Source organism: Hyla sarda, chromosome 1, assembly GCF_029499605.1.
Source record: "Hyla sarda isolate aHylSar1 chromosome 1, aHylSar1.hap1, whole genome shotgun sequence".
NCBI classification, from domain to species: domain Eukaryota; kingdom Metazoa; phylum Chordata; class Amphibia; order Anura; family Hylidae; genus Hyla; species Hyla sarda.
Genome location: NC_079189.1, coordinates 251,170,485 through 251,195,241, shown reverse-complemented (window position 1 = coordinate 251,195,241; position 24,757 = coordinate 251,170,485). Strand labels below are relative to the sequence as shown.

Here is a 24,757-nt window from a genome sequence, read left to right as displayed (position 1 = left end):
GATGTAAAGTGATCTGTGGGTGCACTAGAGGGCTCAGAAGGGAAGGAGCGACATTAAACTTTTGGAAAGCAAATTTTGGTGAAATGGTTTTTGGGGGGCATGTCACATTTAGGAAGCCCCCTTTGTGCCAGAACAGCAAAAAAACACCCTGCATGGCATACTATTTGGGAAACTTTACCCCTCAAGGAACGCAACAGGGGGTGCAGTGAGCATTTGCACCCCACTGGCGTTTGACAGATCTTTGTAACATTGGGCTGTCCAAATGAAAAATTACATTTTCATTTTCACGGACCACTGTTCCAAAAATCTATCAGACACCTGTGGGGCGTAAATGCGCACTGTACCCCTTGTTACGTGAGGGGGGGGCTAGTTTCCGAAATGGGGTCACATGTGGGTATTTATTTATTTTGCATTTATGTCAGAATCGCTGTAACCAGCAGCCACCCCTGTGCAAATCACCAGTTTAGTCCTCAAATGTACTTTGTGCGCTCTCACTCCTGTCCCTTGTTGTGCGTCCGCAGAGCATTTTACATCCACATATGGAGTATTTTCCTACTTGGGAGAAATTGTGTTACAAATTTTGGGGGTCTTTATTCCTTTTACCTCTTATGAAAATTAAAAGTATGGGGCAACACCAGCATGTTAGTGTAAAAAAAAAAAATTTACACTAACAGCCTGGTGTAGCCCCCAACTTTACCTTTTCATAAGGGGTAAAAGGAGAAAAAGACCCCCAAAATTTGTAACGCAATTTCTCCCGAGTACGGAAATACCCCATATGTGGCCCTAAACTGTTGCCTTGAAATACGACAGGGCTCTGAAGTGAGAGAGTGCCATGCGCATTTGAGGCCTGAATTAGGGATTTTCATAGGGACGGACCCAGATACAAGCGTTACACTTGCCTCCTCCACCAAAAATACTGTACGTCAGATTTCCCCAAACAGGGTGCCTCCAGCTGTTGCAAAACTCCCAACATGCCTGGACAGTCAATGGCTGTCCGGCAATACTGGAAATTGTTATTTTGCAACAGCTGGAGGCTCCGTTTTGAAAAAACTGACGTACAAGATGTTTTTTTTTTTTATTGGGGGGGGGGGGGGGTTGGGGGGGGCGACAGTGTAAGGGTGTAGTGTATATGTAGTATTTTACTCTATTTAGAGTTAGTGTAGTGTAGTGTTTTTATGGTACATTCTTCACTCAGGCAGGGGTTTACAGTGAGTTTCCCGCTGCAGGGGAAAATTTGCTGCATCTCAAACTTGAAGCGGGAAACTTGCTGTAAACCCCCACCCGTGTGAATGTACCTTGTACACTGACAGAGCGTGTATGCTGGGAGTTATAGTTATGCAACAGCTGGAGGCACACAGGTTGGGAAACACTGAGTTAGGTAACAGACTATCGCAGTGTTTCCGCACCACTGTCTGTTTCCTAACTCAGTGTTTCCCAACCCATGTGCCTTTAGCTGCTGCAAAACTACAACTCCCAGCATGCATGGTCTTCCAGTGCATGCTGGGAGTTATAGTTTTGCAACAGCAGGAGGCACACAGGTTGGGAAACACTGAGTTAGGAAACAGAATGTTTCCCAACCAGTGCGCCTCCAGTTGTTGCAATACTACAACTCCCAGCATGCCCAGACAGCCGAAGGGCATGTTGGGAGTTGTAGTTATGCAACAACTGGAGGAGAACAGTTTGGAGACCACTGTGTAGTGGTCTCCAAACTGTAGCCCTCCAGATGCTGCAAGATTTCAACTCCAAGCATGCCCAGGCATGCTGGGAGTTGTAGTTCGGCAACATCTGAAGGACATCTGAAGATCTGGACAGTCTCGGCATGCTTTGAATTGACATCTAGAGCGCTACAGTTGACACCACTGTATAGTGGTTTCCAAACAGTGCCCTTCCAGATGTCGCAAAACTAAAACTCTCAGCATGCTGAGACTGTCCAGGCATGCTGGGAGTTGTAGTTCTGTAACATCTGGCCCTTCAGATGTTGCAGAACTATAACTTCCAGCATGCCTGGACAGTCTGGGCATGCTGAGAGTTGTAGTTTTGCAACATCTGGAAGGACAGTGGTCTCCAAACTGTTGCCCTCCAGATGTTACAAAACTACAACTCCCAGCATGCCCAGACAGCCAAAGGCTGTCTGGGCATGCTGGGAGTTGAAGTTTTGAAACTCCCAGATACAGCAGTGAAGATCACTTTACGGCAATCTTCACTGCAGTATCTAGGAATCCGCCGCCGCTGCCTCCACTTGTCTGCACCTTCTGTCAGCCGCTGGTCCCTGGTCCTCGCCGTGATAAAGGTAACTGGCATCGCCGGAAATTTAGCAATGCACTATTAACTGTTCTAACCCCTCCCTCCACTCCCAGGTACATTAATAAGTCCCAGTTCTCTATCTACACTGTCTTGCCCTTTTTGGTCTTCTATGCCTGGCTGGAATGGCCAGGTTCTCGGGAGAGCGTATTATGACGTATGTGCAGTGGCTACCAGCTCAGTTCATCCTCTGCCTCCATAAACTTTAACGTGGCTGCTACAGGGCATGCCCATTAGCCTGGAGGGACGAGTTCTGCTGCCTCTCATCCCTGTAATGTATTGCCTGTTATCTGTATATATACAGATCATTTTATGCACCTTGGGTACATGTAGCTGGCAAAGCGAGCTGTGCTAATAGAATAGCGTGCTTGGCTAATCTGATGCACAATAAAAGGTGCTCTATAACAAAACTTGTTTTTGCCCTCTAGAGCAGTGCAGCATCATATTCTGTGTAAAGGTCTCTAGCATAGCCAGCTTTGCAAGCGCTATTAGCATACAAACGCAATGTTGCAGAATCCTGCCCCGCATTCGGCACAGTGAGGGTGAAGTAATGGTTTGAAAACAGTTCTCTGTAAACTGGACAAGTACCTCAAAAGATATTTACAATTTATATATATTGTTCATATCAATGCCCCAGAGACTAAAGTTACAATAAGGTTTGACTTTCTAGTATACCCCCTCTGATGTTAGTGAATAAATTGATAAACAGGTGATTTATGGAAAGTAACAACTTGCATTTTCATTCACCAAAAATACATATAGATTTGGTAAGGCAGCTAACCAGGAATAAGAAAAGATGTTCAATCCAGGAACTTACTTGAAGTAGCGGTTAGGCTTGTAATGGACTTTCAGATGGCTCATGAGGCCTTGCATGCTGTCTAGCCTTTCACCACACCCAGTAACTGAGCAAATGAACTTTTTATCTGCTCGAAGGAAAAAAAATAATTTACTTTAGAAAACTGGGATAAACAGGTAAGTGAACCAAAAGTTACATTTGTAGCACTATTTATATCTTTAACAGGAAGAACAAACATCTCACATTAGGCACTTAGTAAATATTCCTATCATATGAAATAGCTTTTCATAAATGCATAACTGGTCAAGCTTCTGGAATATATTATTGATAGACAGGGATGAAGGGCTAATTAGCATGAAACCACCTCCACGGAGGCCGGATAAAGTGCTAATTAACATGAAACCACCTCCACGGAGGCCGGATGAAGGGCTAATTAACATGAAACCACCTCCACGGAGGCCGGATGAAGGGCTAATTAGCATGAAACCACCTCCACGGAGGCCGGATAAAGTGCTAATTAACATGAAACCACCTCCACGGAGGCCGGATGAAGTGCTAATTAACATGAAACCACCGGTGTTTGCCTCTGAGCCCCCGTCTACCTCTCCACCCGCATTCCTTCCGTGTGCCTCTTCTGACCCAGCGATGAACGCGGTGAGTGCAGGATCATCCCGTCTTATTTACTGCTAATGTTTGTACTTTTGATTCCTATCCGTGCACCACCGGTTACATTCCATGCATCTTATCGTTCAGTTGCCTCCATATATAATCCTTCTACATTTCCTTCATTCATGAACTGTGCCTCCTCAGTTTCTTTTTTTACGGTGATCTTATGACAATGTTGGCTGTCAGGGAGGGAACTATATTGGGGAGCATGTGAACAGTCTGTGCTTAATGTTTATGAGTTGGAAGCATGAAAAATGGGCAAGAATAAGGATACAAGTGACTGACAAACCTAGATGACTGGGTTAGAGCATCTCCTAAGTGGCAGATCTTGTGGGGTATTACAGTGTTTAGTACCTACCATACATGCATGGTCCAAGGAAAGATAACTGGTAACCGGATCACCCAAGGTGTGTGGTTCCTGACATTCATGTGGATTACTTTGACACTTACCACCTACCTATCACCCTTTGTGACAACAGTATTTTTCAAAGACAGTGATCTCTGTAGCAGGATGATGTGCCCGGCCATACTGCAATAACTGTATAGAAATGGGCTGAGATATCACCAGATAATGCCAGATATCAGTCTGAGCTGTGAGATGTGCAATGCATGGAGGCTCACCTTGCAAATTACAGGACTTTATTAATATCCCTTTTGCAGAATGCATTTCCCAGGAATGATGAGACAATGTACTATTTACCTCATTCCCCAGTATCCTGATTCTTTTAGGTGAAGCAGTTAGTGCAATGAAGAAAATAAAGAGTCCTGTTCTCTTAATGCCCAGAATAGGGCCTTATAATAGCCTGGAAAGAACTTAGAGCCAAATGTATCTCCTTTTAAGCCATTACTGTGTCCCAAGGTGCCAAGACAGACTGGTCTCTAGTAGCTAAATAGGGTGCAAGGTGTCCAAAGCCAATACTAGTTAGGAATTAGATTTATATATTGTGTGCCCAGTCAATCGTTTGTCTCAGGGCTGTTAGCTTGTAGCCCTGCAGTAGAATACCCCCTCCCCCTTTGTCTTTAGGTAAGGCCGGCTTTTGGACTGCAATTCTAGGTTATTCTCCAATGTAGGTGCACAACTGCACTTGGGATTGAGCACCTTGTATCACCTTAGACTACATTAGTGTAATTATTAAAAATGTCCCCAGCACATTCAATACAATAATAAAGTGCCAGAGAAGTCATGAGTCAGGCTTTAAGGGGTTATCCAGGCCAAGACATCTTATCCCCTATCCAAAAGGATATAAAATAAGATTTCTGATCACGGGGGGCCCCACCGCTGGGACCTTCCCACGATCGCATTCTATGCAGGGCTGCGTCTCCAGTCTCTGAAAGCTTTTTCTTTCCGGGAATGGAGACACGATTATACATCTTATCCACTATCCTTTGGATAGGGGATAAGATGTCTTTTAGAGATGAGCGAACTTACAGTAAATTCGATTCGTCACGAACTTCTCGGCTCGGCAGTTGATGACTTATCCTGCATAAATTAGTTCAGCTTTCAGGTGTTCCGGTGGGCAGGAAAAGATGGATACAGTCCTAGGAAAGAGTCTCCTAGGACTGTATGCACCTTTTCCAGCCCATGGGAGCAACCAGAAAGCTGAACTAATTTATGCAGGATAAGTCATCAACTGCCGAGCAGAGAAGTTCATGACGAATCGAATTTACTGTAAGTTTGCTCATCTCTAATGTCTTTGCCTGGATAACCCCTTTAAATCACACCACGTTTGCTGTATTCCTTGGCAAACCTATAAACAACTTCAGCACCTCGCCATGCATGGAACCAAAGATAAAGCTATTTAAATATACCAGCTACAAAGCACACCTGTGTACTGGCCCACACAAATCTTTCAAGCCATCAGACCCTATTGTCCAGCGGGCACATCCAGCCACACACCACTTGAGAATCCTGCAGTGTTTACAGTAGGAACAAAGTTGAAACTTTATAAACCTCATCCACATGTTGCACGAAACAACCCATACAGAATACACGGCGAAATTCACTTGCAAGGCAAATATTAATTTCACAGGGTCAATTTATGTTGCAGATCTATTGTGTATCTTCCCCACAATAACTACACATTATTATGAATTTTGCAGTGGATCAGCAGCCAAAGCTGAAAATGCATATTCTAAATAAAGTCTAAATCTGCATCATTTTCTTCCTGTGTGGACATGCTCTGACACTGATCACTTTCAACCTTGTTCAGAGTGCGTCTTTAGGCGTGTGTGAGTATTGCGACTGTACAAAGTAAAGAATAAGGGAAAAGAGGAGTTCTCCAAGTGCACTACCATGTCATTTATTGAAACAATACTCCTTAATCTAAGATACAATAAAAATAAGTGCCAGCATGTGTGCAAGACCATTGCTCGGTAAATGTATCCCACAGGGACAGAATATGCATATATGCAGCTGTGGTGTGCAACGGGGGTGCAATGAGGTATGTGGAGCAGATGTTGTTAACCCCCTAAATGTTCGTGACGCCAGGGCGTGGTTTTCCTAAGTAACCACCCCAAGTTGCTCCGCTATCCCTAGGTTAGGCAGGATAAAAATAGTCCAAGACCAGGTTAGGGTTAACGGTAGCTGTACTGAGGTAGACAGATGGTACAGTCTTTAAAGCTAGGCCAGGATCCCAGGGAGGTCACCAGTAACAAGGAGGGGACCTTGCAGCTTGCTGGGACTTGCAGTGACTTGACAGACTTTAGGATAGCCACGCTGACTACAATAGATTTGACTGAAGATAGTGACAGCAGACAGAGATGACTTGACTTACTGACTTGTAGCTGTAATTTAGGCTTAAGGCCTCCAGATATGCTCTGAGACGTTAGCAGAAGTGAATCACAAGAGAGGCAGATTGCAGCTCCTCCCTTCCATATAAAGGGGGGCTGAGCAAGGAGCCCGTAGGTCAAGCTGCAGGACACCTGGTGCTCTCTGGGTAACAAACATGTGACTACATTATCGTGTGACTAACTCAAAGGTCATTTATACATAATACATATAACACTATGGGGGAGATGCTGCAGGAGAGCCCATAGGGCACAGAGGGACTCAACCTGACAGGGCCTAAGTACTGTACGGGACTATATCCCGTACTGGGACATCACACAGCCAAGATGGCCACAAGAGAAATTATATATATTATATGATATATATACATACATACATACACACACATGTAGAACAGTGTTTCCCAACCAGGGTGCCTCCCACTGTTGCAAACCTACAATTCTCAGCATGCCCGGACAGCCAAAGGCTGATATTGTTGTAGATGCCTGATATGGTTGTATTTTGCAATAAACAATCATGAAAATGCATAGTTGAATTTGCTGCAAATTATGCAGCACATCCCGTCATAGAATTGGAGGTTATGACATGAGTTTTATCAATAGATTTGTCTCCAGCTCCCTGGACTGCTGCTGTTCTAAAATTTCACGAATGCAGTTGATCGTTGTATTCTAGGAGAGTGAAAGAGACACACATCTTACCTTGCATAGACTGGGTGGGTCTATAGTGAACAGACACGTGATGTATAAGATCCTGCATGTTGAGAAATGTACGGTTACAGCCATATGTAGAACATCGGTGACCCCTTCCTAAGACAGTAAAAAAAAAAATATATTATTGAACATCTTCATAAGAGATTTTCCAGATTATACGAAAATCTACTGCCACAACAAACTCTGCTCCATGGCAACTTAAAGGTGACAATGAGGTTTTGCATAGAGCCAGGCTGTCACAGACCATGCATCAAGCTCTCTCCTTGCATGTAGAAGGGAGACAGAGCTCTGTTGGGACCACTGAAGAACGAACAATGCTGGGTCTTCTTATATAGACTATATTGGGGATGCCCAACTGGTGAGGTGATGAACCTGCTTCATATAACACCTTGCCTTCCCTGGAATCAAGGCAGACATGATCCTATCATAGGGGTACTTCAGGAAAAACACATTTTTATATCAACTGGCTCCAGAAAGTTAAACAGATTTGTAAATTACTTTTATTAAAAAAAAATCTTAATCCTTCCAGTAGTTATCAGCAGATGAAGTGGAGTTATTTTCTGTCTGACAACAGTGCTCTCTGCTGACATCTCTGCTTGTCTCAGGAACTGCACAGAGTAGGAGCAAATCCCCATAGCAAACCTATCCTGCTCTGGACAGTTCCTGAGACAGACAGAGGTGTCAGCAGACAGAACTGTTAGAAAAGAACAACTCAACTTCAGCAGTGTTAACTACTGGAAGGATAAACATTATGGTCCATTCACACGTACAGTATTCTGTGCAGATTTTCTGCTGCAGATTTCAATGTAAACTGAACACAGCTTGAAATCCTGGGCATCAAATCTGTGCAGAATACTGTACACGTGAATAAACCCTTAATGAACAAACTACATTTCTCAGGATTGTAGTACTGTACATTAGAACACCTTTTTATTCCTGGTTAAGTTATGTATGTTGTATATAAAATAGTGTGCTCAAGTTCACTATGTACACTCCAAATATTGGGAAGACTTGGGTGGTCCTCCAGTGTAAAAATGTTTTGCCTATATAACGGATGCAGGCATCCTTACTTGTTCCCTTGTCCCTTAGAGCTGCATACAGGAAGCTGGAACTATTTTGAAATAGGCCAACATAAAAGCACTATAGGTTGCACACGGCACCCCCACCCCTTTCTTCTTTTAAGATTTGCCACATGGACTGCTCGTCTTTCTCTTTCTTGCATGTCTATTCACTATACATACTTGAGGGCAAGAGGCTCTTCTTTCTTTCTCTTGGTCTCTTGGTTTCAACTTTGACCCCTCTTACAGACTGGGGTGTAGAAGGAACTGTATCTGCAGTTTGTGCCTCTGAGGGTTGTTCTTCTTGTTTTTCCTAGAAGAAAATATATGCATATTACTTCATTAGATCTTTGCACAGCAAAACAAAATAATATCTTTATTGTATACAAAGCAGCAGTTAACCCTTTAAGGACACAGCTCATTTGGGTCTTAACCCCTTAAGGCCCAAGGACGTACGAGTAAGTCCTTGGTCCCGCTCCCGTGATATAATGTGATATAATGGCGTCATAGTGAAGCCGGGACCCGGCCGCAAATAGCGCGCGGCACTGATCGCGGTGCCGCGCACTATTAACCCTTTAGCCGCGCGCTCAAAGCTGAGCCACGCGGCTAAAAGTGAAAGTAAAAACTGCCGGTTAGCTCCGTGAGCTGTTCAGGATAGTCACGGCGAAATCGCGGCATCCTGAACAGCTTACAGGACAGCCGGAGGGTCCCTACCTGCCTCCTCGCTGTCCGATCGCCGAATGACTGCTCAGTGCCTGAGATCCAGGCATGAGCAGTCAAGCGGCAGAATCATCGATCATTATGAGAAACCAGTGATCAATGTAAAAGATCAGTGTGTGCAGTGTTATAGGTCCCTATGGGATAACAATGATCAGTGTGTGCAGTGTTATAAGTCCATATGGGAGCTATAACACTGCAAAAAAGAAGTGAAAGAAAAGTGAATAAAGATCATTTAACACCTCCTCTATTAAAAGTTTGAATCACCCCCCTTTTCTCATAAAAAAAAAGTGTAAATAAAAATAAAAACATCACCGCGTGCGGAAATGTCCGAATTATAAAAATATATCGTTAATTAAACTGCACGGTCAATGGCGTACGCACAAAAAATGGTCCTATCAATGCAGAAATGGTACCGTTAAAAACGTCAGATCACGGCGCAAAAAATGAGCCCTCATACCGCCCCATACGCGGAAAAATAAAAAAGTTATAGGGGTCAGAAGATGACAATTTTAAACGTATTAATTTTCCTGCATGTAGTTATGATTTTTTTCCTGAAGTACGACAAAATCAAACCTATATAAGTAGGGTATCATTTTAATTGTATGGACCTACAGAATAATGATAAGGTGTCATTTTTACCAAAAAATGTACTATGTAGAAACGGAAGCCCCCAAAAATTACAAAACTGCGTTTTTCTTTCAATTTTGTCGCACAATTATTTTTTTTTCCCTTTCACCGTAGATTTTTGGGCAAAATGACTGACGTCATTACAAAATAGAATTGGTGGCGCAAAAAATAAGCCATTATATGGATTTTTAGGTGCAAAATTGAAAGAGATATGATTTTTTTAAAGGCAAAGAGCAAAAAACGAAAGTGCAAAAATGGAAAAAACCCTGGTCCTTCACTGTTCTTATATTAACCCCTTAACGACCAATGACGTATATTTACGACCTTGGCTGGCTCCTGCGATATAACGCGGGGTCACCAGGAGACCCCGTATCATATCGGGTCGGTCCAGGCATGTAACTGAAGCCGGGAATAATAGCACACGGCAACGATCGCCGTGTCCCGCGCTATTAACCCTTTAGACGCGGCGTTCAAAGTTGAACGCCGCATCTAAAACGAAAGTAAAAGTTTCCCGGCTGCTCAGTGGGGCTGATTGGGACCACCACAGTGGAAATGCGGTGTCCCGATCAGCTGGGACGCGAGAGGAGGGTCACTCACCTTCCTCCGGCACGTCCCTTCGGCGCTTGATTGCTCAAGCCTGAGATGCAGGCTTGAGCAATCGACTGCTGATAACACTGATCAATGCAAAGCTATGGCTTTGCAGTGAACAGTGTATAAGATCAGTGTGTGCAGTGCTATAGCCCCCTATGGGAGCTATAAAAACTGCAAAAAAAAAAGTGTAAACAAAAAAATTAATAAATGTGATTTAACCCTTTCCCTAATAAAAGTCCAAATCACCCCCCTTTTCCCATTAAAAAAAAAATACATGTAAATAAAAATATAAACATATGTGGTATCGCAGCATGCGTAAATGCCTGAACTATAAAAACATATCATTAATTAAACGGCATGGTCAATGGCGTACACGCAAAAAAATTCCAAAGTCCAAAATAACGTATTTTTGGTCACTTTTTACATCATGAAAAAATTAATAAAAAGCGATCAAAAAGTCTGATCAATACAAAAATGGTACCGCTAAAAACTTCAGATCACGGCACAAAAAAATGAGCCATCATACCGTCCCATATGCGGTAAAAAAAAAGTTATAGGGGTCAGAAAGTACATTTTAAACGTATACATTTTCTTGAATGTAGTTATGATTTTTTTCAGAAGTACGACAAAATCAAACCTATATAAGTAAGGCATTATTTTAACCGTATGGACCTACAGAATAAAGATAAGGTGTCATTTTTACTGACAAATGTACTGCGTAGAAACGGAATCCCCCAAAAGTTACAAAATGGTGTTTTTTCTTCAATTTAGTCGCACAATGATTTTTTTTTCATTTCACCATAGATTTTTGGGTAAAATGACTGATGTCATTACAAAGTAGAATTGGTGGCGCAAAAAATAAGCCATCATATGGATTTTTAGGTGCAAAATTGAAAGGGTCATGATTTTTAAAAGGTGAGGAGGAAAAAACTAAAGTGCAAAAACGGAAAAACCCCGGGTCCTTAAGGGGTTAACCACACTGACCGGTGATCACTAGATCCCAAGCTTTCGCCTACAACAACATATAGCAAGTCCCCATTTGTGAATACTAAATCCAAAATGGCCTCCCTCCGCGTTGGCTCCTCAACGCGAGCGGTACTACCGTGATACCATGACTCCTCGAGCGGTAATACCGTGATACCGCCATCATTCAAAAAATACTGTGATATTAATTTTAGGTCACACCGCCCAGCACTAGGCAGAACTAGCTATTTTGGTTTTCCAGTTTATATCCAAAAGATTGAAGTCTCCCATAATGATAACTTCTCCGGCGCGTCACACCCCCTCCATATATCTCTGTGGGAGAGCCAGCTATCTTCAGCTCACCCATAGAGATATATGGAGGGGGTGTGGTGGCTCCATACAGGAGATCGTGGGGGACCCCAGCGTTAGGAACCCTGCTTACTGCAAAGCTTGCTGATGGAATTGCTGTGGCAGATTCTGTGTTATCTGAACACAGAATTCCACTAAAATTCAAGCACATTGTTTCACAGTGTGGTCAAGTAACATATCTAGTTCATGCAGTGTACACTACCCTATTGCCAGAAGTTGCACAAAGTCCTCCATAATTTTTTGTAGGACCATTTATTTCCTTTATAAGGGTACATTCACACATACAGGATCTGCAGCATATTTTTGCAGCTGATTCTGCTACCCATTGATGTTAAAGGAGTACTCCAGGATGTAAAAATTCTGCTTCAGACTGCCGGCAGTAAAAATAAATAAATAAATAAATAAAAATAAAGTATACCTGCTGTCGCTCCCCCGATGCCTCCGGAAACCTGCTCCAGCATGCCACAATCCTCTTCCAGGTTGTTGCCAGTGAGTCATACTGCACTCCGCCAATCACTAGCCACAGCAAAGTCCCACTTCGGCCGGCGATAGGCTGAGCGGCAGTGTGACGTTTTCATCCCAGCACTGGTCTTCTTCCTGGCCCTAGGACTGGAAACGTCACACTGCCATTCAGCCTAGCACCAGGAAGAAGACCAGTGCTGAGGTGAAAACATCACACTGCCGCTCAGCCTATCGCCGGTCAAGGCAGGTACGACTCACCACCGGCAACCAGGAAGAGGATCGGGGCGGAGCCCAGAGTGGGTTACCAGTGGCATGGGGGAGCAGCGACAGGTATGTATCTTTTTTTATTCCATTTCTTGGTGAAAAATTTCCAAAATTTGGTGAAAAAAAATTTAAAATTGTGCATTTTTCTAACTTTGAAACTCTCTGCTTATAAGGAAAATAGACATTCCAAATAAATTATATTGATTCACAAATACAATATTTCTACTTTATGTTTGCATCATAAAGTTGACATGTTTTTACTTTTGGAAGACACCAGAGGGCTTCAAAGTACAGCAGCAATTTTCCAATTTTTTACAATATTTTTACAATCGGAATTTTTCAGGGACCAGTTCAGTATTTGAAGTGGATTTGAAGGGTCTTCATATTAGAAATACCCCATAAATTACCCCACTATAAAAACTGCACCCCTCAAAGTATTCAAAATGTCATTCAGAAAGTTTGTTAACCCTTTAGGTGTTTCACAGGAATAGCAGCAAATTGAAGGAGAAAATTCAAAATCTTCATTTTTTACACTCGCATGTTCTTGTAGACCCAGTTTTTGTATTTTTAAAAGTGGTAATAGGAGAAAAAGCCCCCCAACATGTGTAACCCAATTTCTCTTGAGTAAGGAAATACCTCATATGTGTATGTCAAGTGTTTGGCGGGCGCAGTAGAGGGCTCAGAGCGACAATGTGATTTTGAAGAGTGAATTTTGCTGAAATGGTTTTTGGGGGCATGTCGCATTTAGGAAGCCCCTATTGTGCCAGAACAGCAAAAAAAATAAAAATAAAAAAAACACATGGCATACTATTTTGGAAACTACACCCCTCAAGGCATGTACCAAGGGGCCCAGTGAGCCTTAACACACCACAGGTGTTTGACAACTTTTAGTTAAAGTCGGATGTGTAAATTTATTATTATTATTTAATTATCGATTAGTTGCCGATTATTTCATCGATTAATCGGAAAAAAATTCTAAATGCCAAAAACAAGGGGTTCAGCTGATTCTACTTGAAAAATGATGTACTATGGCCATATTAAAAGTTTCTAGCATGTGATGTGAGCAAATAGCAGCAATTTTAGATTTTTTTTTTTTTACGTTTACGCCGGTTGCTGTCATTATAAATGATCCTGTACAGAAACCAGCGTAAATTTGATATTGCCGCATGGGTAACTATCTGAACTATTAAAAGAAAATGTTAATGATTCGCTAATATTTTAATAGTTCAGACAGTTACCCATGCGGTAGTATCAAATATGTAAAAGAAAAAGTTATTTTACTTTATTTGTATAGCAATAGGAAAAGGGGGAGCTAATTTTTATTGGGGGAGCGGTTCATTTACTTTTTTTTGTTGCTTTTTTTTTTTTATATAGCACTTCTATACACATGGGGGTATGTGCAGAGTATTGCTTTTACAGACCCTAGGGTGCAATGCTATGCAGTCTGCACATAACCCCCCCCCCCCACACACACACACGTGTGTATAGCAGTGTATGTACATTCCTATACAGATGGGTGTATGTGCAGAGCATTGTACCCTTGTTCCCCCGCCTATAGGCAGCAGGCCCCCCTTTAGACAGCAGGGCAACCCCACGTAGACATTAGTAGCAGCCCCTCCAGTAGACAGCACTCACCTGCGGCTGTCCTCTGCCCCGTTCTCCCGTCCGCATCATGTCGTCCTATGGAGGAGCATGTGACATACAAGTCACTCTGCTTCCTCCGTAGCGTTACGCTGGGCGCGGGGGAGGAGGTGGAGTGACGTGTGTGTCACATGCTCCTCCATGGGACGGGAGAACGGGAGAAGCAGGTATCGATTTTGCTATCGGGGACACTGAACAGAGTCCCCGATACCATGCAAACTGCTAGTATTGGCCGGATACTTCCATTCACCCCTGCGCCCGACATGTCCCTGCTGCTGCTCTACTCCTAGCGCAATTGGCGCACCGCCGGGACATGTCTATTCTCTGCTGCTCATCTCCGTCTGGTACAGAGATGAGCAGCAAAGAATAGACATGTCCCGGCACTGCGCTAATTGTGCTAGGAGCAGAGCAGCAGCGATATGTCAGGCGGTGAATGAATGAAGCCTACATGCGGGACAAGTCAGCTTCATTCATTTATTCACTGCCGCCGCGGACGGGCGATTATTCGATAACTGGATTCGTCGACAAAGAATCCCGTTATCAAATTTAATTGATTTTATCAATTAATCTTTGCAGCCCTAATTTATATACTCAAAAGAAATGGGGTTACAAATTTTTGGGGGACTTTTTTCCTATTTTCCCTTGTGAAAATGAAAAATTTAGGGTAACACCAGCATTTTAGTGAAAACAAATTTTCTTAATTTTCCCATCCAACTTTAATGAAAATTCGTCAAACACCTGTGGGGTGTTAGGGCTCACTATACCCCATTGTTACGTTCCATGAGGGGTGTAGTTTCCAAAATGTGGTCACAATTGGGTATTTTTTTGCGTTTATGTCAGAACCGCTGTAAAATCAGCCACCCCTGTGCAAACCACCAATTTAGGCCTCAAATGTACATAGTGCGCTCTCACTCCTGAGCCTTGTTGTGCGTCCGCAGAGCATTTTACGCCCACATATGGGGTATTTCCGTACTCAGGAGAAATTGCGTTACAAATTTTGGGGGTCTTTTTTTCTCCCGAGTACAGAAATACCCCATATGTGGCTCTAAACTGTTTCCTTGAAATACGACAGGGCTCCGAAGTGAGAGAGCGCCATGCGCATTTGAGGACTAAATTAGGGATTGCATAGGGGTGGACATAGGGGTATTCTACGCCAGTGATTCCCAAACAGAGTGCCTCCAGCTGTTGCTAAATTCCCAGCATGCCTGGACAGTCAGTGGCTGTCCGGAAATACTGGGAATTGTTGTTTTGTAACAGCTGGAGGCTCCAATTTGTAAACACTGTTGTACAATAAGTTTTTCATTTTTATTGGGGGGGGGCAGTGTAAGGGGGTGTATATGTAGTGTTTTATCCTTTATTATGTGGTAGTGTAGTGTTTTTAGGGTACATTTGCATTGGCGGCGGTTTACAGAGAGTTTCCCACTAGGAGTTTGAGCTGCGGTGGAAAATTTGCTGCAGCCCAAACTTGAAGCAGGAAACTTACTGTAAACTTGTCCGTGTTAATGTACCCTGTACATTCACATTGTGGGGGGGGGGGCAAACATCCAGCTGTTTCAAAACTACAACTCCCAGCATGTACTGATCGCTTAAGGACATGCAACAGCTGGAGGAACGCAACTACAACTCCCAGCATGGCGAGACAGCCGTTTGCCATTCGTGTATGCTGGGCGTTGCAGTTTTGCAACATCTGAAGGGCCACAGTTTAGAGACCACCGCACAATGATCTCCAAACTGTGGCCCTCCAGATGTTGCAAAACTACAAATCCCAGCATGCCCAGACAGCAAACTGTTGTCTGGGCATGCTGGGAGTTGTTGTTTAGCAATATTTAGAGGGTCAGTTTAGAGACCACTGTACAGTGGTCTCAAAACTGTAGCCCTCCAGATGTTGCTAGGCAACTACTCACCGGCTTCCGTAGGATCACCGCACCAGGGAGCCGTATCGCCATCCTCTGCTGCCCGCCGCCAATGGTAAATGGACCTCCAGCGCCGGTCACCCCGTTCTGAACAGGGAACCAAACTTTAACTCCCCCCCCCCCCCCCCAATTTGCTATTGGTTGGTCAGTCAGGTATGCCCTTGGTCAAATACCTGCAGTCCCCAAGTGGTTAATGGGTAGTAAAATCAGCTGCACAAAATATGCAGCAGATCCTGTACATGTGAAGGTACTCTTAGCAGACACAGTGATGCCACCCATTGAATACAGGGCACCAGCCGGGCCCGAAGACTTCTGCACAGTGCGCATGCTCCATCCCTACAGGACACCGGCCCAGCGCTGGTCACACAGCGGACAATGGCCGCGAGCCGCCACAAGCCCCGTCTAGCCTCCTGGAACATAGCCAGCTGGCCGAGCCGGGGCTTTTACAATACGGTTTATAAGTCAATACCCCAGACGTGCAGCGCCCCCAGTGTATTCTGCAGAACTACATGTGGTATCGCCTACTGACACAGCGCACCCTATTTCCCGGGTGTGCCCCTGCCCGATATCCTCACTTACCATTGCTTGCCCGCCTCGTAGGACACTATATACTATACATCCGGGTGGACGCTTCTCTCAGCTGTGTCACAAAGGAGCCATTTTGGGTATCCTGATATCGCGAGATTATAGAGAGGGAGGGGAGAGGGTGGGGGTTCATCTCGTTTCCTCAGAGAACTAAAAGGCCTCCGCCATAGGAGACGCGCCTGTGTGCACGACCCTCCAAAGCGAGTGATTCCAGCAGTGCACACCAGGGGGCGGGCTGCGGCTTTATCTACCTGTGTGCTGCCCTGAATATACACAACCCGCCCCTCATGATATGTTCACATCTGGCGGGTTTGTTGCATAGATCAGTTCCTAGCGCTAGCTCCGTTCACTTGTTTGGGACAGTCACAACATTTTGTCCAAGTCAGCCACATGTGAATACACCCTGGGTTTTTTCTGCTTCAGCAGATTTTGCGGCCTATTGGAATCAGTAGTAAAAATATGGAATAGTACAGTTATGTCAGTAAGCTCTTGCAGTCATTTGTCGCAGTGTGTGAACGCACCCTATTAGATATTCAACCTGCGTTTAGATTTATTCAGTGACATTAATTCACACAATACAAGCACCTTCTAAACAAGATCTAGCCAAGTATTTCTATCAAGAAGCACTCCATATTATGCACCATCCGTAATCGTACAGCGCCATTTGTTTCATTCCTGTAACATGCATGTGATCTCAAGCCTGACCCACAAAAAAAAAAAAAAAAAAAAAAATCAGTGTTTAACCCATCAATCATTTCACCACAAACTACGGCGAAACCAGAAAAAAAATTTTTGTGGGACAAAATTAGAAAAAAACACTTTTGTAACCTTTGGGGGCTTCCCATTCTGTGCAGTGCACTTTTTAGTAAAAATGACACCATATCTTTATTCTATAGGTCCATACGATTATAAGGATACCTAATTTATATAGGCTTTCTTAGGGCTGGGCGGTATGACCAAATATGCGTATCACAGTATTTTTTTAACTTACGGCGGTTCCACGGTATATAACGATATTTTCACCCCCCCCCCGCGGTGTTCGGCTCCCCCCCAATCATGTGACCCACGCGCGGTGTTCGGCCAATGGCTATCCGGGCATGCTGGGAGGTGTAGTTTTGAAACAGCTGGAGGTCCGCAGGTTGGAGACCACTGCTGTACGCTGTATCCCTATGCCCGGGCTGCAAAAGATACAGAAAATAAACTGTAACTCACATACGTCGGCCACACGCTGGGGACTGGAACGTCGGACAGCCGTCAGCCTATCACCGGCATAGGCTGAGCGCACTGTCATGTAAGAAGCCGGCCAGAGCTCCTTACATGACAGTGGGCTCAGCCTATCACTGGCCGGGGTGGGATGTTCAAATCCCCAGCGTGTGGCCGACGTAGGTGAGTTACAGTTTATCTTCTTTATCTTTTGCAGCCTGTGCATAGGGATACAGCGTACAGAAGTGGTCTCAAACCTTCGGACCTCCAGCTGTTGCAAAACTACAACTCCCAGCATGCCCAGACAGCAGTTTGCTATCCGGGCATGCTGAGAGTTGTAGTTTTGCAACATCTGGAGGTCTGCAGGTTGGAGACCACTGGCGTACAGTATAGGAGTTCCAATGCCCGGCGGCCCCCAACAAAGAGGAGGAGGGCAGTGCTTGCGGGTGACATATGTGAGTAGTACCACGCTGGGCTGATAATTTATTGGGGGGGCAGAACAGCGCTGGCGGGTAACATAGGATTAGTTCCCTGATGTGGGGACGGCGCTGCGCTGGGCTGATAATACATTCGAGGGGGAGGGGCACAACCGGTATTGCGGTATGGGGGGGGGGGGGGAATTCATATCGTGCAGCCCAAAAAATTTGGTATTCGGTATGAACCGGTATACCGCCCAGCCCTAGGTTTTCTTATACTACGTTAAAAAATTTATAACTATATGCTCCAAAATTAGTATGTGTAAAATTGTCATCTTCTGACTAAGGATCGACCGACTAATGGTTTGGCCGATATTATCGTCCGGTATTCACGATTTTGGGCGTTATCGTCAATTACCTTGCCGATAATTCCCCCCGCACCACCCCCACCGCTCTGGACCACCCACCCCACCGCGACTGCCCCCCCACCGGCCCCATTGCCTCCCCCATCCCCGGTTTTATAATTATCTGTTCCCGGGGGCCGGGGTCCACGCTACTTCTGGCTCCTGCTGTGTACTGCATTACGCTGTGCGCAATGATGAGGGACGTCCTCAACGCGAGGTCACCGTCAGTGCGCACGGTGACAGCTCAGGAGGACGCCACTGGAGCCAGATGTAGTGTGGGCCCCGGGAACAGGTAATTATAAAACCGGGGATGGGGGAGGCAATGGGGCCGGAGGGGGTGCGGCGGTGGGGGGCACGGTGCGGCGGTGGGGGGTGCGGTGGTGGTGATGGTACTCAGGAGGACCCCCAGACAGGCAGGGGGAGAGAAGCGGGTTGCGGCGGTGGTCTATGGCACCGCAAAAGCCGCTGCAGTTCATTGATTTAAAGCACCCGCTTTAAATCAATGATCTGCAGCGGTGTCGGGGGGGGGGGGGGGGATAAATAGCCGATAACTTATACCGATATTCCGGTATAAGTTATCGGCCCTAAAAAAAATCAATATCGGTCGATCCCTACTTCTGACCCCTATAACTTATTTTTCCATATACAGGGATGAGAGCTATTTTTTGCATCGTGATCTGTAGTTTTTATCGGTACCATTTTTGTTTTGATGGGACTTTTTGATCGCTTTTTATAAACATTTTATTAGGGTATACAAAGCAACAAAAAATACGCAGTTTTGGACTTTGGAATTAAAAAAAAAATTATTTATTTACATGTACACCATTGACAGTGCGGTTTAATTAACATTATATTTTTATAGTTGGGACAGTTACGCACGCAGCCATACCACGTTTATTTTTTATTATGGTCACATATTTTTTATATGGAATTTGGGAAAAAGGGGAGATTCAAATTTTTAATATGGAAGGGGTTAATGGGTGTTTTAAAAATAAAATTTAATAAAAAGTAATAAAAATAAACTTTTAGCCCCCTTACTGGCCTTTTAGGAGGAATCAGTAGAATTCGCTGTTTTGTTTTACACAGCTCTCATTCCTGATGACGTGAGAGCTGTGCGTCCCCAGAATAGCTCTGTGCAGTGAAAGTGTGCATGCGCTCTGATAACTCAGATAACTCCACGTCATTAGGAAGTGGAGAAACAAGAAATGAATATGCAACAAGGGGGAGGGGAGGGGGGGGGGCGGGATTTGGGCACCTGTCTCCTGAACCCAAAGTGAAATCTAAGGCAGGGGACCCGCCTGCTGTGTGCAAAACCGGGATGGATGGCGGACACTTTAGAAGACGCAAACTCGCCCTAAACAAAACTTTACTAAGTAAGTGAGCAAGTTACAGACTCCTGTTCACCCACACTATAACCCAATGTACTGGGTTTAGTATGGGTAAACTTGCTGACAGTTTTCCTTTAAATGGGCAATATATCTGTGGCAAGTTTTTGGCAGCAGAAAATCACCCGCGGATCCCATTAAAGGAGAAATGCAGTGCTAAACTTTTAACTTTCCTTGTGCCCGGGCTGCAGAAACAAAAACACAAAAACTAACTCACGTTCCTAAGCCTAAGAAGCAGGCAGCCGAGCAGCGCCAGAGAAAGGGAATGCAGATTCCGGCGCAGCTGGGGAACGTAAGAAGGCGAGTTAAAGTTTTTGGGTTTTTTTGCTGCCTGGGCACAGGGAAAGTTAAAAGTTTAGTGCCGTATTTCTCCTTTAAATTCAATAGTATCTGTGGCGTTTTTTAACAGTAGAGATTTCACTGCAGATAATCTGCTGCGGATAGCCTGTGAAGAACCTGACACTTTAACCCCTTAAGGACCAGGGTTTTTTTCCGTTTTTGCACTCTCATTTTTTCCTCCTTACCTTTAAAAAATCATAACCCTTTCAATTTTGCACCTAAAAATCCATATGATGGCTTATTTTTTGCGCCACCAATTCTACTTTGTAGTGACATCAGTCATTTTACCTAAAAATCTACGGTGAAACGGAAAAAAAAAAATCATTGTGAGACAAAATTGAAAATAAAACCCCACCATTATGTAACTTTTGGGAGCTTCTGTTTCTACGCAGTAAATTTTTTGGTGACAATGACATCTTCTCTTTATTCTGTAGGTCCATACGATTAAAATAATACCCTACTTATATAGGTTTGATTTTGTCGTACTTCTGAAAAAAATCATAACTACATGCAGAAAAATGTATACGTTTAAAATGGTCATATTCTGACTCCTATAACTTTTTTATTTTACCACTTATGGGGCGGTATGAGGACTCATTTTTTTGCACAGTGATCTGAAGTTTTTAGCGGTACTATTTTTGTATTGATTGGATTTGTTGATCGCTTTTTATAAATTTTTTCATGATATAAAAAGTGACCAAAAATACGCTATTTTGGACTTTGAAATTATTTTGCGTGCACCCCATTGACTGTGTGGTTTAACACAATATAAAATGGGATAATGTCCCCAAAACAAGAATACTGACACTAAATAGGAGACTTTTAAAAATATCTTAAACTCTCACTGTAAGGCTAGGTTCAGACTACGGAATCTCCGGGCGGAAATTTTCCGCCTGCGCCGACTGAATTAGTCGGCGCTAGGACCGCGCGGACACTGCAGTCTCCTATAGACTGCTGTGTGTTCCGCTAGGATTTCCGCCTGAAGAAAGAGCAACCCCTTTCTTCAGGCGGAAATTTTCTAGCGGATTTTTCATCCGGATTTTCCGCTTTCACAAATTCCGAAGTGTGAATTTGTGAACGGAAAACCATTCACTACACTATGCATTATAGTTAAGGGAATTTCTGCCGGAAATTTCAAAGCAAAAATTCCGGCGGAAATTCCGTAGTCTGAACGGGAATAAAAGGGTCAGAAATAAAAGAAAACCAATATGGATGAATAAAAATGTTGAAGGGGGCAATAAATGACAAAAATAAAGCATTTAAACTACTAAAAGAGAACAGCAGTGAAGAAGCATTAAAAAGCTATAGAGAAAAATGTAAAATATGTAAAAAACAGATAAAAGCTACAAAAATAGAGACAGAAAGACTCATTGCCAAAGAGAGTAAAACTAACCCCAAAATGTTTTTTTAACTATATAAATTGCAAAAAGGTCAATAATGAATATGTAGGCCCTTTAAAAAAATTATAGAGAAGAAATTATAAACTGGGATCAGGAAAAAGCAAATAAATTAAACAAAAACTTCTCCACTGTATTCACCGAGGAAAATGAAATGGCAGGTGAAATACAGCGAGGTAAGGTAAACTCCCCAGTACAGGTCATCTGTCTAACCCGGGAAGAAGTACAGTGCCGCCTACAAAAAAATCAAAATAGACAAATCACCAGGTCCAGATGGCATTCACCCCCATGTTCTAAAGGAATTAAGTAGTGTAATAGACAGACCTCTATTTTTAATATTCATGGACTCTATAGTAACCGGGACTGTTCCCCAGGAATGACGCATGGCAAATGTGGTGCCAATATTTAAAAAGGGGACAAAAGATGACCCCGGAAATTATAGGCCTGTTAGAAAACCCTCAAACAATTTACATACAACGGAGGTTAAACTAAGAGATGCTATTTTGGAATATCTTGATACAAATAAATGTATGACTCCATATCAGCATGGATTTATGAGGGATCGGTCCTGTCAAACTAACCTGATCAGCTTTTATGAGGAGGAGAGCTCCAGACTGGACCATGGGAAATCGCTGGATGTCATATATCTGGATTTTTCCAAAGCATTTGATACGGTTCCACATAAACAGTTGGTGCATAAAATGAGAAGGATCGGGCTGAGGGAGAATGTGTGTAAGTGGGTAAGTAACTGGCTCAGTGATAGGAAACAGAGTGTGGTTATTAATAGTTCTTATTCTGATTGGGTGACTGTAACTAGTGGGGTACCACAGGGGTCAGTATTGGGTCCTGTCCTATTTATCTGGATAGGTTGGAGATTTGGGCTGGGAAGTGACAGATGAGGTTCAACACTGATAAATGTAAGGTAATGCACATGGGGAGGAAAAATCCGGGCTGGGATTATGTATTAAATGGGAGCACACTAGGGACGACTGATGTGGAAAAGGACTTGGGAGTTTTAGTTTACAGTAAATTTAGCTGTAGTGACTAGTGTCGGGCAGCTGCGGCCAAGGCAAATAAAATCATGGGGTGCATCAATAGGGGCATGGATGCCCATGACAAGGAAATAATTCTACCGCTGTACAAATCACTAGTCAGACCACACATAGAATACAGTGTACAGTACTGGGCACCAGTGTACAAGAAAGATGTAGTGGAGCTGGAGAGGGTTCAAAGACTGGCAAGCAGGGTAATATGGGGAATGGGAGGACTACAGTACCCAGAAAGATTATCAGAATTAAGGTTATTTAGTTTAGAAAAAAGAAGGCTTAGGGGAGACCTAATATCTTTCCCATGATCTATTTATACCCAGGACTGTATCTATAACAAGGGGGCATCCTCTCCGTTTAGAGGAAAGAAGGTTTCTACACCAGTACAGACGGGGTTTCTTTACTGTAAGAGCAGTGAGACTGTGGAATTCTCTGCCTGAGGAGGTGGTCATGGGGAACTCTGTAAAAGAATTTAAAAGGGGTCTGGATGCATTTTTGGAGAGTAATAACATTGATGGTTATGTATATACTAGATTTATAGGGACAGAAGGTTGATCCAGGGATTTATTCTGGCTGCCATATTTGGAGTCGGGAAGGAATTTTTACCTCTAGTATGAATTTTTTTTTTGCCTTCCTCTGGATTAACTCAGTAGGGACTCATTAGGGATATAGGTTGAACGTGATGGACTCTGGTCTTTTTTCAACCTTATGAACTATGTTACTATATATTTTTATAATTCGGATATTTCCGCACGCGCCAATACCACATATGTTTATTTTTATTTGCACAGTTTATTTTTTTTTTAAATGGGAAAAGGGGGGTGATTCAAACTTGTATTAGGGGAGGGGTTAAATGATCTTTATTCACTTTTTTTGCAATGTTATAGCTCCCATAGGGAGCTATAACACTGCACACACTGATCTTTTACATTGATCAGTGGTTTCTCATGGGAAACCAGTGATCAATGATTCTGCCGCTTAACTGCTCATGCCTGGATCTCAGGCACTGAGCAGTCATTCGGCGATCGGACACCAAGAGGAAAGGTAGGAGACCCTCCTCGTGTCCCAGAGCTGTTCGGGATGCCGCAATTTCACCAGGGCGATCCTGAACAGCCCCGTGAGCTAACCAGCAGTGATTTACTTTCACTTTAAACGTGGCGTTCAACTTTGAATGCCGCGTCTAAAGGGTTAATAGCGCGCGGCATTGCCGCGCGCTATTAGCCACGGGTCCCGGCCGTTGTGATGCGCGTTATAGAAAGGGAAAGGACTCAGGACGTACCGGTACGTCCTTGGTCCTTAACAGGTTAACCCCTTAACGACGAAGGACATAAATGTACTTCCTGGTGAGGTGGTACTTAACGCACCAAGACGTACATTTACGTCCAAAGCATAACCGCGGGCATCGGAGCGATGCCCGGATCATGCACGGCAGGTCCCGGCTGTTGATTGCAGCCAGGGACCCACCAGTAATGGCGGATGTCCGCCATTAACCCCTCAGAGGCCTTGATCAATACAGATCACGGCATCTGCAGCATCTCTGTCACTTAAATGGATGATCAGATCGCCCGCAGCGCTGCGGTCATCCAGCGCGGCAGACGGAGGTCCCCTCACCTGCCTTCGCTGCCTTCCGGGAGTCTTCTGCTCTGATCTGCCTTCCCGCAGACCAGAGCAGAAGATGACCGATAGCACTGAACAGCATTAACAATCGAATGATTGCTATAAATATTTCCCTATGGGGATTATTAAAGTATAAAAGTAAAAGTAAAAAAAATTGGAAAATAAAAACGTAATTTAAAAAAAGTGTTAAAAAATATTTTTACATACATATTTGGTATCACCGTGTGCGTAAATATCTAAACTGTTCAAATAAAATGTTAATGATACCGTACGGTGAATGGCGTGAACGTTAAAAAATAAAAAAAAGGCCAAAATAGATGCTTTTTTATAACATTTTATTCCCAAAAATTTTTATAAAAAATGCATTAAGTTTTATATAAGCAAATATGGTATCAATAAAAAGTACAGATCACGGTGCAAAAAATGAGCCATCATACTGCCGCTTATACCGAAAAATTTAAAAGTTATAGGTCTTCAAAATAGGGGGATCTTAAAC

The 24,757-nt window shown here is 43.6% G+C and overlaps 1 protein-coding gene across 1 annotated transcript in view; it reads right to left on the bottom strand.

Moving 5' to 3' along the window:
• ZNF414 (zinc finger protein 414) overlaps window positions 1–24,757 on the bottom strand; it is a 69,838-nt gene that overhangs the window by 44,012 nt on the left and 1,069 nt on the right. Inside the window, exons 2-4 of the mRNA XM_056570591.1 lie at window positions 8,503–8,632; window positions 7,250–7,357; window positions 3,119–3,224 (exon numbers count right to left, since the gene is read on the bottom strand). Of these exons, the coding sequence (XP_056426566.1) occupies window positions 3,119–3,224; window positions 7,250–7,307 (164 nt within the window). The 5' untranslated portion in view covers window positions 7,308–7,357; window positions 8,503–8,632. The remainder of the gene's footprint in view (window positions 1–3,118; window positions 3,225–7,249; window positions 7,358–8,502; window positions 8,633–24,757) is intronic.